General features: G+C 40.5%; 1 protein-coding gene across 1 annotated transcript in view; it reads right to left on the bottom strand.

Moving 5' to 3' along the window:
• LOC116838877 (sodium channel protein type 5 subunit alpha-like) overlaps positions 1–17,156 on the bottom strand; it is a 351,647-nt gene that overhangs the window by 189,292 nt on the left and 145,199 nt on the right. Inside the window, exons 9-12 of the mRNA XM_075062179.1 lie at positions 15,336–15,477; positions 13,559–13,756; positions 9,380–9,562; positions 6,596–6,985 (exon numbers count right to left, since the gene is read on the bottom strand). Coding sequence (XP_074918280.1) covers positions 6,596–6,985; positions 9,380–9,562; positions 13,559–13,756; positions 15,336–15,477 — 913 coding nt within the window. The remainder of the gene's footprint in view (positions 1–6,595; positions 6,986–9,379; positions 9,563–13,558; positions 13,757–15,335; positions 15,478–17,156) is intronic.

Here is a 17,156-nt window from a genome sequence, read left to right as displayed (position 1 = left end):
GAGCCGAGAGCCTACGATCAGGTCTCTGCACCGGAGAAGGCCGGTGTCGAGGTGTTTTGGCGGAGCCAGCGTGGTCCGGTGCCGGAGAAGCACTGTCAACGCTCAGTGCCGAGGACGGAGGGTTTAGAGCTGCCTCCATAAAGAGAGTCTTTAAGCAAGAGTCCCTCTCCTCTTTTGTCTGCGGCTTAAAAGCCTTACAAATGCGGCACTTATTGGAAATGTGCGATTCCCCCAGGCACTTTAGGCAAGAGTCATGGGGATCGCTCGTGGGCATCGGCTTCTTACAGGCCGAGCACGGCTTAAATCCCAGTGAACCGGGCATAAGCCCCGGCACCGGGTGCGGGGAAGGGCTAATGCCCAAACCCCGCTAAACTATGTACACTAACTAACTAAGAACTATAAAACTAATTACACTATATACTAATTAACTATATATAACAAGATATCAAGTGAACAAGGAGAAGCTAGGGAAGTGGAGGACAGCTAAGCCGCGCTCCACTGTTCCAACGACCGACACGGGTGGTAAGAAGGAACCGAGGAACGGTCAGGTCGGCAGGGGTATATATCCAGCGCCATAATGGCGCCACTCCAGGGGGTGACCTGCCGACCCACCGGAGTTGCTAGGGTAAAAATCTTCCAACGAACGTGCACGCACGGCGCACACACCTAACTGGAATGGATATGAGCAATCACTCGAAGAAGAAAAGAGCATTGCTACAGCCCATTAATATAGTTCTGTTCAAACTGATCAGCCTGCTGTGCGCAAGATGTTATTCTAACCTTTTAAATAATGAAGAAAATTCTTACCAAGGCACAACAAAGCAATTGGACACCTTAGTACAAATAATTGTGGTGCAAATGTACTGAGGCTTAAGCTGGCAGCATGGCATCAATTTGCTTGTTTAATTCATAAGCATTTTCTTTTAAAGACCAAGGACCAATACCCCAGGCATCCCAGAACAGTGCTCAGCATGCCTGAGGAGAGGAAAGGACATAACCTTCAGAACTTACAAGAGCCTAATTTCTCTCTCTCTTACTTTGGTGTACACCAAGGGTAACTCCAATGAAGTCAACAGAATTACACTATGTAAATACAATGGGTGCAACAACAGGATCAGGCCCCACTTAACATGTGTTATATCAAATATACTGGAAATTTCCAAGAGAGCTCACTACTCAGACTTAACTTGGAGTGAACTCACAAACCATGTCTGGAATTCTATGTCCATTCCTCTCTTGTAACTGAGCTGCCATTGTCTGACATGGGGCTACCTTTCCTCAGGGTGCGTGCAGATTACATTACTTTGTTCCTCATAATAAATAATAATTGGAGATACACCCATCTCCTAGAACTGGAAAGGACCTTGAAAGGTCATTGAGTCCAGCCCCCTGCCTTCACTAGCAGGACCAAGTACTGATTTTTGCCCCAGATTCCTAAGTGGCCCCCTCAAGGGCTGAACTCACAACCCTGGATTTAGCAAGCCAATGCTCAACTCACTGAGCTATCCCTCCCCCCAATCTCAATGTGTTTTTCTAGACTGCAAGCTGACAAATAAGCTGTTGTTTTGGCAAGTACAAGTGCCTGAGAATTTTATCTTCCTTTCTTCAGTTTTTCAGGTGTTTTTATCTGGCATGTAAGTATCAATAAGTGTGGTGAATTGTGAAGAAACATGTAGCAAAGAAGCAATTGCCTTCACAATTCTCTGTTCCTTGCAGAGGGAAGCTGCTCTTGGTGTTACTTAGGGTATGTCAACACTTAAAACACTACAGTGCGTCAGTAGCGTCAGAACACTACAGTCTTCCATCAGCATAAGTAATCAACCTCCTCCAGAGGCTGTAGCTAGCTCAATGGAAGAATTCTTCTGCTGACCTAGTGCTGTCTGCACTGGGTGTTAGGTTGGCTTAACCATCACTCAGGAGTGTGGGTTTTGTACACCGCTGAGCAATGCAGTTAAACTGACTTAATTTTCTAGTGTAGAGCAGGCCTTACGCTGTACATCTAACTGCATGGTGGTTTAGTCAAACAGGCAGAGCAGCTTGAGAGCAAGCACAGTGCCACCAGTATAGATGTACATAAACACTATCGATGAACATCTCGTTTGCTGACTATGGAGTCTCTCTCAATGACAGAACTAACGGTCCCAAACATGGGCCACTCAGATTACGTGATCTCTGCACTGTTTTGGTAGTTGTATTTGCGAATTAGAGAGAGGACAGGAAAAACAAAGAAACTTGGTTCCCTATTGATGCAGCATCACAACTGTCTGTGCCTAACAGCTAATCCCTTCCCTACCCCTTGGTGCAGAACATACAACTTTTGGATCTGACTTCTGTAGTTTATGCATTCATCTAAGAGCCACCCATCTCTGTAGCAGACCAAGGTTTCTCAGACCACTCATGTAGGTCACAAGCCTGGACACTCAGATACAGTAACAAACTCTGCTGCAGACAATCATATGGAAAATAGTAAGGAACATATGTTTCCCACTCCGAAAGATAGGCAGGATCTTGACTTAACCCGTGGTTGGCAGCTGAACAGCACATAGCCGCCAAGTTGTTCATCAGGATCTGAACTACTGTACCTGGCATAAAATCTGCAGGACAAAAGTTACTCCAGCCAAACCTATAGACAAACAAATATTTTCACAAGTGATTAATGGTTTTGCATGCCTCAGGTTTTGAGTGATCAGTTTGAGAAACCTTAAATGGGAACAATTTTCATAAGGTGCTGAGGACCTGAAATCTGAAATCGGGGCCTGCTGTGTCTCAGTCTGGGCACTCAAAAATGTAGATACTCAAATCTTTTTAATGTGGTGACCACCGCAGAAACGTCTAAATAAATATCCTTGCAAAATTATAGAGGATGAAAGTTGTAAGGTGTGAACTCCCCAAAACTCATTGTTGCATTGGTTCCATCATTTCAGGGAATGCATTAACATCAGGTGGACTACCCTCACACTTCAAGCAATGGACCTTTCAAGTCAGGAGTTAAGACACATTAGTAGCATGGAGAAACTCGCAGCTTCACTATTGCTGTATCTGATTTTTTTTTATAAACAGAAAACTTCATTCTTCAGCAACATAATTCATTTAAAAATGTTTGAAAGAAAACTAAAAACATACAAACAATAAACCAAGAGGAGAGCCATTTTATCTCAAAACACACAGTATTGTTCAATTTATCCGCTGTTCTGCATTTGCTCCACAGTTTAGTTAATTTGTGCACAGTGCTTACAGTTCTCTTAAATAATGAATCTTTAAGCTGGGCTTGCTGCCAATTAGCTTTTAACTCCATCTCACATTTTCTGGATAGATTAGATATTAAACCTGTTTCACAGAAGACACAACATCCTCACATTGCATCACTAAATGAACATCTGTTGCTATAGTGCCTTGGCGTTATTTCCTAGACAACCACAGAAGTGCCAGCAGCGCTCCCTTCCACCATCTAGCCCAGTTAATTTTCAACATATATTTTTAAAAGAAGTTGGCAAATAAAGAGCAATGCTAGCAGAGTTCAAAATTTCCCTAAGAACCCAGTTCTGCAAAGCACCAAATGTCCCCTCTGAAGTTCTGACCGCAGGAGATGGCGGGTGCTTGGCACCTTGCAGGAGTGACACGCACAGACGAAAGAGGGAACACCACTAAACTATCATCATTTTTCTGATTTGTTTCAGGCTATTTTCATAAACACATAAGTAAATGATCCTTCATAAACCTTGTACTTCATAGCTGTTCCAGTTGTGGCATGCTTCATAGAAAGTTAAACTGAATCAAAGTAAACTGTAAAGTTTGTTGTATTAGATCAACCTTAATAAACTTTAAATAAATAAAAATGAATTAAAAATTATAATGGGCATACTGCATTATCTCAGAATCCCATTATCTGTATGATTAAATATGTAATTTATTTTAATGGCTTTAGTTTTGTCTTTTATTTATTATTGGGAACTATACTCATTTTCCACCTTTCCTTCAAATGATGCATTATAATTCATTAAATAAATGCCTCTGCAGCTACACTATACGCTATAACCAGAGCGTACGCTATAACTGTACGCTATAACCAGAGATGGTCCATTACTTCCAAACCCAGATACTGAACCACATTTTGAGGATGGTCTCTATTTCTTAAAGGGCCAAAACAAAAATTCCATATCCAAATATCCTCAGACAGCAAAGAGTTAAAGATCCACATCTGGATTTTGTGGCTTGGTCTCTACTCTAGCTACTACACAGCCATGCTTCTGTCATGATCTTAACAGGGTCAGTAACATAATATGAACAGGGATCCTAGTTTTCCATGTTAGAAAAACCAAAAGTCTCCAATAACCCCCTTCCCCCATAAAAATCTGCATTTTTCCAGGATTAAAATGAAACACTGAACTTTGGTTTCCCTAGCCACAATATATATAAGCATCAGTTGAACTACGGTGACCATATGTCCTGTTTTGGCTGAGATAGTCTCCTTTTTGGCAAAACTGGGCATTTGTTCCATTTGCTCTTGCTAACGGATGATGTTCAGATGGCAAGAGCAAACGGGAGAAATGCCGAATTTTCCTAAAAAAGAGGGACACCTCCCCTTCCTCGAGGGGGGTTCAGAGGAAAGGTGAGCAGCGACGACAGGTGCTTGGGCTCAGGCAGTCAGCCCCACCTAAAAGTGGCTCAAGTCAGTCCCATACAGTGTCCCATTTTCACTTTGGAAAATATGGTCATCCTGACTTCAGTAAAATTTAGTAAATAGTTAATATGTTTTTATTTTTTCACAAAATGTAAAAACTAACGCCTCTGTAAAAACGCAAATTCCACGTTTTTTCATGGCAAGTGGATTTCTAAGGTCTCTGATTATGGCTCACCTGGCAACAGTTTTCAGAACTCATCTTCTTCTATGTTTTTAAAAATAGACTGATGTATCAAAATAGTTATATAAAATGGAGGTGCAAATATTTGTGGGAATATGCTTCTCTTGAATGTTGGGAACAGAAAATAGAACACAGATACTAATGTTAATCGTACTACAGACTATTCATCTTCAAGTTTACAATGAGTGGCTCTATTTGCAAGACTCTGCAGGGTACACCATCACTTAAGATGGTGAAGCCTGCACTGACTTGCTCCTCAGCCCAGCACAGAGGGGAGGTGTTGGAGCTCTGGGTCAGGCTCCTCTCTTTCCCTTGACAGCATCTTTGAAGCACTGTGCACCCACAGGGTTGTGCATGGACTGCCACTGTTGTAGCCCCTTTTGCAGGACATGCAAGAGGAGAAGGTCCTTGTGCGCTCACATCCCCCTGCAAGCTTGTGTAAGGGCCTGTCACAATCTCAGTCCAGGGAAGCAAAATGCATTTCACAAAGTCTCCAGAAAGGGAGCAACGGAATGGCACATTGAAGAGAGGTAAGCCCATTGGAGGTTTTGTAAAATGTCTGTATTAGTGAAGCAGAAGCACATATGGATTCTATAAAAGGAATGTAGTGCAGGAATGTACTGGGGTGCTGAGAGGACACGCTGGAAAGTACTGAATGTCTGGGGGGTAGGGAGGTGGAGAGTTGTATGGGGAACATTAGAGGTCCTACAGGGATCTCATTATGGGGATCTCTCCAAGTTGGGTGGGGGCAGATCAGGAAGTCTCCAGATGGGTGCAGGATCCTCTCAAGTCCAAAGCTGGAAATAGAAGAAGCTGCACAGCTCCGTGGAAAAAGCTACTTTACATATCACTTGTTGATAATCTTACAATAAATACAGAGCAGACAGGGGAATGAACAAGGTTATGCAGGTCGACTTGTCCACACTGCACCTGCCTCTTATACCTGGCACTTACTAATGGCAGCTGATGTTTTGCCAAGTGATGCTGCACAATGAGGTCCTAAAAAAACACTATCCTTGTTTATTTTTATTTTTTTAAAATGACGTGGCCCTTTCAAGAGGAAAGCCAATTATTTTTATTATGTTGCTCCAGCCCAGTACTCTGTGGCAAAGACTCTGTATGAAGTCAAAACCCAGTTAATCATCTGCAGTTCTAATCTGAGATTTATTTAAACTGGATGCTAAAGTTTCCCTGGGAGCTACCTGGGATTTATAAGCAATTCTCTCCTCACAACAGTTATAGAGTAGCCAATGGCTAGATGTATCAAGGTAGGAACCTATAGGAGCAGAGGGTGCATGTGTGTGGAAATCGCTGGATGGAATGAAATACACATAGGAGTATTTTTAAAATATTGGTTTTGGCCACCAGATAGTGCCCAAGGTGGAAATGGCAAAAGGAACCCATCAGACACTTACCACATGAAGAATGGGATGGGGAGATTTCATTTTTCATTAATATCTACATTTTTGAGCAAAAGAATCCAGATCAAAACCAAAATACAAATATTAGCCTCCACATAGAATGCCTCAGTAAATTCCATCCAGTACTCATGGACTTCTCTGAGGCTGCACAGAGTGCAAACAAATGCGGGATTTGGCCCATGGTCTGCACATAGTTTGTATGAGAGGATTTTGGTGATTGTTTGAGGTTGTTCACAGATATCATAGTAAATGCCAATAACATTGGTGAAAGAAACAAGAATGTAAACTATACAAAAACCATACTGTACTCACCACATCGCCTGTCCCAGGGTTTTCCATAATAACTGGGGGCAGTAGTAACCCTGAAGGAGATGTTGCATCTGGGTTGTGCGCCCCTATCAAGGAAACCACACCATTGCAATCCACTGAGCTGTTCCTCTTCCCATTCTGCATGCAGTTTGGAGTAGGAGGGCGAGAGCTATGGCTTGCTTGACTTTGCATGCTTGAACGTCTCCCAGTCCTTGGAATTAAGAGTGAGCCACGCTGGCTTTCATTTTCCCCGGCAGTGCTGATCTCATCGTCGGCAAAATCTGTTTCGGAGCCAATGTCTCTGCCACGGAATCGGAAACTGAATATACTTCCATGGCTGGCTCTGCGCTTCACTGAGTTTGCATTTGGACCATAGCTAATGTCAAGCAGAGTCTGAAAGACCCCAGAAAGGAAAAAGGGGAAAAAAAGTAACATTTTGCAACACCATTTTTAGAATGATGAAGGTTTTGAGTTCCTCCATCTACTGCAGGAGATCAGTAAGTCCCTTTTAAACAAGTGCCTCAGAGAAGGATTTACTTTAGATGTATTAACCTCAATACAATGTTGAGTTTTAATAACCATTCCGCGCCATGAGGTATTTGTTTAATACATGGCTGTTAAAGATATACTGAAATGTAAAGGGCCAAGGCTCTGTTCACTTAGTAGTAAAACACTTTCTTTGTTCCTGCTCCCTCTCCATGCGATTAGAGTGAAAGGACATGGGGGAAGGAGACGAGAAGTATAAGAGTTGTGTGGATTGGTGAATCCAGCCCAGTTGAAGGTGTCACAGTACATATTCACAGGTGGTTAAGGAACAAACTTTGAAGTGAGAGAGAGCAAGAGATAAAGAAACAAGGGAAAAAATGAATCATAGGGAGAATGAGAAGAAGAGGACGGAAGAGGAAGAGGATGAAGAAGAGAGAAAAAAGCAGAAAAAGAAGAGAAGACATGGTGGATTCTGGAATAGTTATCCCAATGTAAGTGTATCACTGTCTCTTTCAAAGGGCAGCTCATCTAACTACAAGGTAATATCCCCTGTACTTAAACAATGGCTCTTTTGATGATACACTGAATCAGCTAAAGAGAGACTACAAACCTGAGAAATCATCAGCAGTGATTAAGCCCAACATTGAACAACCTTTACAAAAAAACCCTGAAAAGGAACACTGCCTTACTGAAAATAGTGTTTGGAAATGCACACAGGCTTAGAGTCTGTAACTCTTCTCTCCTATCTCTAAAGTGGGAATGAATTAAGAGAGAATATTTGGTGGGGAAATATAGGGTTTGTTTGTTTTTTTACCTTTGTGGTCTGTGTACTTACTACTTCCACCTGAACTTTTTTCATGGTCCAAATCTTTATTAATAAGGATCAATTTTTTTCAGTATCTACCATATCAGTCAAACTTTCTGGGCTTGATTCTGATCTCACACAAGATATACACCATTGACTCCAGTGGAATTATTCCTGATTTACACTGGTGTAAGTAAGAATTATAAAAATTCAGGCCTACTGTATAAAAAGACACCTCATTTTGACTGAGACCATTTACTATATGGTCAAAAATCCATATCTGGATTTCCACGATACAGTCATTGAAACTGATTCCTGATGGCAGTGTGCTTACAGCAGCTCAGATTTCATTTGAATGATGATGAGTCAGTCTTATTCCCTCAAACCATGCCAAGCACAGCCTTACAAAGATGATTCACTATAAGCTTTGAAATGTTACTTCCATGTTCCTCATGCATATGACATCCAGGGGCAAAAAAATGAAAACAAGAAATATAACCTCAGAAACACATTAACAAGTGTGCAGCTCCGGTTCATTCTGGTATTTGGTATCTTGAAATCCACTCAGAATGAATCAAAACAGCAATTCTAGCATTAATAATGGTATAATTAGTAATGTAACCCACTCAACTAATTAAACAATATCAAGAAAACCCTTTCAGGATAAAAAAAACTCTAATGTGTCATGTATAAATGTTGTGAGCTGGGGAGTCATTAATTTGTCACATCTACTTACATCACTTTCACATTTTCCATGCACTTTTTTATGGTTGCCAAATGTCCCTAAATTTACTGACAATACAGTATTGAAAGACTTAGCCCATTACATGGCTATTCAAAAACAACAAATAAACTGCTTTAAACTTTGCCCTCTATTAAGCGTAGACAAATGTTAATATCTGAAACCGTCATCAGTATCATCAGTATCTGCAGATTCACATTCAAACACATCAATTATATTAATAGAATAACTTTTTAAACAATGAGCTTACCCATACACTTTTTTTTCCCCTACAGTATAAAGTGAAAACAATTCCAGAACATTTGTACTGAGAGGTGATAGGCAAAAGATTAAAAAGCAAAGCAAAGAAAACTTTTCAAGTGTCCACTGTATATCATTAAAAAGCGAAAAAAGCACTAGCTCATTAGTAGGCATATGGTTGCCATAACTAGATGGATTATAATTTACAATGAACATGTTACCATGAAAATAAATGAGACTGGGAAAATTTTGAAATGTTTTAAAAAACAAACAAAAAAGTGACAAAAATGCTTTAGTGGGCATTTAAAAAGATGACTTTGAAATTAGAGTAGATAAGTTTTTCTCCACAATTATAACATATAGAATTTGTGCAAGCTAGTCACGATGCTCAGTGTTTGATCTTTGTTTATTGTTAAAGGTTGTTTTTTGTTTTTTTTTTAATTACAGAGCCCTGATTATTTACCATGGTACAGAGTGAAGCAAATTGTCATTGACATTTCAGATAATGACTTACCATTCTTCGCTGACCACCATCATACTCAGATTTGGGAACCTTTTGGTCTTCCCCATAATCTTCTACCCCCAAGGACCTCTTTTTCATTCTCCTATTTCTTCTCTCTTTTGCGTTTTTGGATGCTAAAGGTGACATTTCAAATGAGCTAAGTGACATTGAATCAATTCCTTTAGCAGCCAGTGCCTAAAAAAATGAACATAGCAGATATACCATTTGCAAGTTTAGGATGTCAGTAAGTAATAATGATTATATATTTCATATTATAATTATTATATATTTCAACAGCTAGGTCTCCAGTGTGGACAGACAGTACAATGTCTGTGTGTGCGCACGTGCGTGTGTGCACACACACACACGCTCAAGTCATACGTTTGCCTTCCATCCAGAATAAACTAGACAGGTAGAATTTTAGGCCTACCAAGCCTTGGCAGTGCCCCTTTAATCAAAAAGGGTGAATCAGAGTGGAGCCCAGCTGGCTGTCATTGGGCTGTGCATTGCAAGATCTCTGTGCTCTTCACAGGATGATACTAACAACACTAGGTACGCTGGCTGACACATTTTTATAAGTGAAATCTTATCCCAAGTAGTGACAGCACCAGCTCTGATCAGGGATCCGAGGCGACAAATGCAAACCATGGGTGTAAAAGAAGATAAGACAGACTTTTCAACTCCACATGCCTCTGCATCATGTTCTCCACGTCAGCTATCTTATGGAATCACTGCACAAAAATTCTGATAACAGGAAAGCTGCTAGAAACCCATCTGCAGCTGAATTAAAAAAAAAGCCTGCCAGAACAAATCAATGGTCTTGAAAAGTTAGTGGAAAGCCAGGAAAGAAAAATCAAAATATTAGAAAAGAAGTTGCAGACCCATGATGAAGCATTTGATGAGCGCTGGGGATTCTCTCAGGCACAAACAGGGAGTTTTGCACCTCCAAAGAGGCTACTGAAAACTTGTTAAAAATCAGACTAGAGCAAAACAAGTAAGATTAATTTTGGAGGTGCCAACCAACTGGAAAGAGCCACACCCATTGATTATCTACTAGGGTGACCAAGTGTCCCGAATTATAATCACAGTCCCAATTTTTGGGTCTTTATCTTATATAGACTGCTATTACCGCCCCCACCTCCATCCCGATTTTTCACATTTGCTGTCTGGTCACCCTATTATCTACTAAGCAGGGCCCCTATTTGCAGGTTCCTTGCCAGAATACAGAAGGTATCAGATAATCACTGAACAATGCTAAGGTTCCCAGGTATACTGGAATCTAATGAATCTTCATTGTTATTTTCTGTAAGCCACCAGACTTAGCAATCACCCATTAAGAAACAGAACATATCCCCACACCCACAGGTATCAAAGTAATGCAGCAAGTTAACAGTTGTAAAAAGAATCAGTTATGTATTTTAAGGAGTGAGGGCAGATCTATTACTCTCTATTAAACAGATTACAATGCAACAGCAAAACTTAGCTCTTTTGGGACCCATACTCTATGAACAAACTTCTTAGAGCAGAGAAGAAGAGAGAGGTTTCAGATGCTTTTCTGGGTATTGTTCTCATATGATGTATTTCTAAAGAAGTGTTCTGTGTAGCTCAAAAGTTTGTGTCTTTCACAAACAGAAGTTGGTCCAATAAAAGATATTACCTCTCACACCTTGTCTATTTGAGTCAACTGATTTAACTGGTATGCTGAGGTATTTTTCCTCTTGAAGACTCAACGACTCTTTTGGAGTTAGCTTCAGCCTTAGGAATGTGTTGGACCAATTGCATAAGATGACTGATCAGCCCCAAGCAGGCCTCTCAATTAGAGCTGCGTTCTCTTTGTATCACGTAGCATAAGTGCCATTCTGGACAGTTTAAATTTTCCTTTCTGCTTGCCATAACATTTTATCTCCAAAAATGGTGCTATTAAGGTTGCCTTACTCTTCCCCGTATGATACTTTGTTTTCAGTTGCTTATAACTTTGCCAAACTTTTAACTGTTTGGGCTGAATTTTTCCACGCTTGCCTCAGGCTGATTTTTTTTTTTTTTTTTTTTTTTTAAGAAAGTTTCAGCCAAAATGATGAAGCTGTTTCTGAGAATGAGGCTAAGAAAAAAATACATTGTTTTGCCCATGATAAATAATTCTGGTGACCTTTTCTTTAAGAAGCTCTAGTATCCCCATGCTTTGAAGGAGGGTCTTGACATTTGAGAAGGGGGCATCCTTTGCATCAGAGATGTGCCTTTTGCTGTTCTGTGAAAATCTGCCCAAATTTGGCTAAATTATAAGCCTTTGAAAAAAATCACAGTTTTCACATGCTCAGTAGAGACTTGCTAGAGCTCGGCAATTCAAATCCCTAAAAAATTTGTCTGCACTGGGCATGTTTCCGCCTGGGGGATGAGCAGGATTTTCCCTGCATTTACAGCTCTGGATTATGGTGGGCTAGGGTTAGACACTGGAACTGAGAGCAGGTTGCCTCTCCTGTGTCCTCAATGATCCCTCTGCCAGGCATAGGCAGCATAGAGAACAAAGCTGCCTGATTCAAATACAGAGGAAAAAATAAAGACAGACAGACCTGTGGGGGAGGAGAGTAGAGACAAAGTTTGGTTGGGAGCTGGCAGGTGGGGAGGAATGGGAGAGACTGGGACTGCCTGGATGAGGACAGTGAGAGTCAGGGGCCAGAGACTGGAACTGGAAGCCAGGGGATGAAGACTGGGACTGGCTGGGCAAGAAGATTGGGACTGGGAGGGAAATGAAGGGAGGACTGGGAGCCAGTGGGTATGTGGGAAGACTGAGATTGGATGAGGCGCTGAGTGGAGACGGGCTGATTGGGCCAGGAAAGTGGTGCTGGGAATGAGTGGAGCAGGGGAAGGAGTTGAGGTGTGGGGAGTAGATGTGACCAGGAGCCCAAGTTAAATCAAGTTCCATTTCATGTTGTGGAAAGCTTAATCTCAGGAAGTGCCTGTAACATACGATTTTATCTGTACAGGGAGTCATCGGACTTACGACACAATTTGTTCCTCAGAATTGCAATGCAAGTCGAAACGTTGTAAGTTGAAACTGCTTTTCCCATAGAAATCAATGGAGGGATCGATCCTGAATCAAGGCTTGATACACTATTTTCACCACAATAACCCAGATTTTTGTAATAAATGAATTATAGTCTATTGTTGCAACATCAATGTATTTACTGTACACTGTATTTTGTAAACAGCATTCAGATAAACATATAAACTCATATGCCGTTCAGAATGCCTGCAACACAGGCTCAGAAAGCCAGGGAGAACGGCATACATGCTGAGCTTCAGCCAATCACTGTTCAAGCTTTCTGACTGGCTGAGCCTGGGGCGTGAACCAATCAAAAACAAGCAGCAACCCCACCCAGCAACAAGCTATCCTACTGCCTCGAAGCCAATCAGAAGTGACCCCTTCCAGCTCCATACCAGTATAACGCAACCAGGAAGTGATTTCAAACAAACTTTATGCAAATCGAGTGTCATATGGGCAAAACAAGCACCGTAAGGGTGAAACAGACAGTTAATTGAAAACCGTCGTAAGTGGCGTCCAACGTAAGTCGGGCATCATAAGTCCGAGAACTCCCTGTATAGGCCCAGAATTGTAAATATTTTAAACAGGTGACCCTACATATTCTCTCATTTGTCAAACAACAGGATATTAATAGCAGTTTGAAACTGTAAGATTAATAAAGCAAATGAAAAAAGAATGTTAGTTAACATGTACGGAAGAGAAGTGTGGCTACTTTAGTCCAATTCCACACACAGTTTTTGTTCCCATGTAACTACTGCAGTTAGGGGCATGATGTTTACCAAAGCAGATGTACGGTACAATCACTAGTGTGGACACAGATAGACCAGTATAAAAATGCCATATATACCATACCAATATCACTGTGTCCATGCTGTTGGGCAGCTGAAGGATGTGGGAAAGTTGCATGAATTTAACTATACTGATAGAGACAAAGCAGTACAGCTTTTGTGTGTAGGCAAGCCCTTACTGGTCACAAACATTACCATTACATTTCTTCTAGAAAAGACTGTAACCCCTCTGAATAAGACAATAAGCAACAACTCATTTTCAATAGAGCCCTTATTCCATTGGTCTTATATGTTTAGAATAAAGATCGAGTGTTGTTATATTGCATGTTCAGGCTGAGACTAACCAGAAAATAGTTTACAGACCTCCTGCTCTTTCTTTAACATTTCCATGGCTTCCCGAAACTTCCTTTCCTTTTCCTCTGTTTCAGCAATAGTGGCTTGGTTCTGCTCTTCATAAGCCATGGCTACTACAGCCAGGATTAAATTGATCAGATAAAATGAGCCCAGAAAGATGACCAACATAAAAAAGAGCATGTAGATCTTCCCAGCAGATCTCAGAGTCTGCAAGCACAAAAATAAAGAGTCTGATGCATAGTTAAGTTTAAGGTTTCTACAATGTTTTAAAAGATTTATATTTACTTTTAATTCAATTAGATTTTTGCTAACAGCCTGAACAGAAACCCGTTCAATATAAAAACAATCACATCATAGAAAGTTACACTCTCATCATGAAATTGCCATAATTTAATTAGGTGATCATTGTGTCATGCAGCAACATGCATTTTTAAAATGAGTGTTTTTTCTCATGAATACTGTGCCTGAGTTTGTTCGATAACACATAAACTTATCAGCAATTGCAGAGAAAGCATTCTTCACCTAAAAAGTCAGCATACTGATTTCCTTTGACTATAGACCTTCAGAAATTTGCCATCTGAATATATTTTTTTTGTGCTGATACAGAACTTGCCCTCAGACAGTGGTACATTTACTAAATGCTAATTGTTCAGTCTTCCTTTTTACAGTCGCAACTTGAACCTTCCAAATGTGTACTTGTAATTTTGTATCCATTAAATGAATTACAGTTATTTAATTGGCCTTTATTTCAATGTGTTACTAGTTTTCATGAGATAAAAATAAATTGTGTAGATGGTGGCACAGGAAACTGGAGTCCTCAGTTTATTTGAAGAACTGTACAGCATGGCCTATACCAAAGTGCTTCAATCTTGACATGGAAAACCAAATTTCCAGTGGGCATAAGCCCACTTGCACACACAGCCATGTGCATGCAATTTTGTGCCTAATTTCTGCATGCAGTTCCTGAGATTTGCATATACAATTACAGCAAATGCATGCAAGAATGAGTATTTAGTTGACCTGTCCATTTGCACACACAGTTGCTACAACCGTGTATGAAAGTTACAAGTTATCCTCAGATAATTTTTGCACATGAACCTCAGGGCCTCCTTGATGGAAAGTTTGCTCTGGGGAGAGCACTCCTAGGTGTGTGGATACAATTTAGTCTCCTCCATTTAATTCTGTCAAGAAGCATGCCAAGGGAAGTGAAGTTTTCTGTCAGGTGGAAACCATTCTCCTTTGAGCGGGACTGGGATCACCAACTCATTTTACACCAGCCACCAAACAGTTATTATGTGGTGACATCTTTCAGACTGAAACAAGTTACCCAGTGAGAGCTTCTTTCTCCCATTTACCAACTCCCCTTAGCCATCCATTGACAATCATCTCCTAAAAATTCATTGCAGCAACTGATGGCTCCTGACTAGGATGTACACAGGATAATCATTCATTTTGTGTCTAACCTCCACCAATTTTCTCCTAACTTCAACTACTGACTTTGGACTTGTCTACACAGCGAGTTAGTGCATAGCAAGCCAGTGCATGAATCTACAGCACACTAGCTTGCCACTCACTAATTTGCTCTGTAGCCCTCGTGCACTAAAAGTTCTGTTGCGCAGTCCAACCTGCTTCTGTTTCACACAGTGAGATAGGGAGCATCAAGCTAGTCTGCTATAGATTCACACCCTGGCTTGCCACACACTAACTCGCTATGTAGACAGACCAATATATCATTATAAGTAGATGACTGATTTATTTAATGTTTGAAAGAAAAAAAATCTGATACCTGTTGATAGAGACGCTCCCAGTAATCTTGTGTCATCAGGCGGAACAAAGAGAGAAAGGCCCAGCCAAAAGTATCAAAGCTTGTATAGCCATGATCAGGATTTTCACCAGCCTTTAGGCATCTATATCCCGTTGGACACGTGCTACAAATAATAATAGAAAATAAAGCTAATTACAGGTGGCTTCAATGTGGAGGAACTGGTTTTCCTACAGATGACACTGGCTGCTTTCAGTTGAAAGTTACAGCCATAGAAACATACAGGCAAGCTGTTCCATCTCATGTGAAAGTTCAGATTACATATTACATTTAAGGTTGAATGCTTACAGTACACAGAGAAGATCCACCCTAAACAGGTGAATTGAGGATTGATAACCAGGTCACTAACTATAACAATAAATAGGCTTCTCTTACCCCTTACAATTATCTCAAGAACTGCAGAGATGGTAGAACAGATCCTCAGCTGGTGTAAAGTGAAAAAGCTCCATTGAAGCCACTGAATCTGTGCTAATTTATAACAGCAGAGGATCTGCCTCAATATTCTTATGCGACCTGAGCTGTCCACCCTTCAGCCTGACTTTCTACTCACTCTCTGGGACCAGTGAACCTTTCATCTAAGCACCCAACCCTTCAGTACACTCACCAGAGGAGCCTGGGATTTCACATCCACTCCAAGAAAAGTCCTTACCTAAACTGCTGCAATGACTTTTCTGCTTCTCTCAGGAAAGCTTCTAGTCTGTGCATCTTGCAAATTCCCTTATTACATGGCATGCCGCAAGCAAAACATTCTCTCATTAAATTTCACAACTCCTTACAATTTTTTTTTCTAAAACACTATGGCATGCCATGTATAGCAACAAAGTACATTAATTAAAACTAACTCTATCCGTTACTAAAGCAACCATGTAAATAGCAATTCGGTAAGGATACCAGATCCATCTAACAGGCAGGAAAAGAGGAACTCGGCAGAACTTGCATGCCTTTTTCCACACAGTTGTTCCAGATGCTCTCTGCTTATGCTCTGGATAGGTAAGAGCCTAGTAAGGGTCTTATAGCTCTGTAAAAGCTCTGGTTGACATGGTTAGGAATGGCTACAATAATGTGGCTTTGTGAAGGCATTTTAATGACAAAGAACAATTTCCAAGCAGTGTTTTTGAACAGAGCAACATACTCTGCATTGGAGTTGGTGAATTTGGACCTCTATCTGTGAAAAAGAAGAATCAAATTTTTCTAACTTGTCTATCGTCAGGGCTATTAATCAGCAATATCCAGTTAGTTGATCCTGTAAAACACTTCTTCACCAGTCATGTGGAGTGACAAACATGTCCAACAAGTATGACATGTCTTGTGACAGAATAATAAGACCCCTCTCACTCCATTACACAATAGGGTGTTTCAACCGAATTGCTTTTTAGTACAATGTTTAGTAAAACAAAATATAAATTGACACCAAACCAAAAAGTAATAATAAATAAAAATAAAAATAAAAAAATAATATTAATAAATAAGAAGCAAATCAAAGAAAATCTTTGAATTCAAGCCAAAATTAGAATAGATTCAAAGTCAGTCATGTGGTGGTGATGGTAGTTGTAGCGGGGAGGGGGAAAGTCACGGTATTGTTTCCTGAACAGAACAGCTATATATATGGTATAGATCATATCTTTATATTACAGGTAGCAATGTGATTTTGGGGTTGAGATAATTCTTCAGTGCATTGTCAGTGGTTTTGAAGTCTTCCAGTGCCAGACACCAATATTATGAATTTAACAGCACTTTCAGAAGCTTAATCTAATATCATTAGTCAAACACAAGGTTTTAAATAAA

This window comes from Chelonoidis abingdonii, chromosome 2, assembly GCF_003597395.2.
Source record: "Chelonoidis abingdonii isolate Lonesome George chromosome 2, CheloAbing_2.0, whole genome shotgun sequence".
NCBI classification, from domain to species: Eukaryota; Metazoa; Chordata; order Testudines; family Testudinidae; genus Chelonoidis; species Chelonoidis abingdonii.
This window is presented reverse-complemented; position numbering and strand designations above follow the sequence as displayed.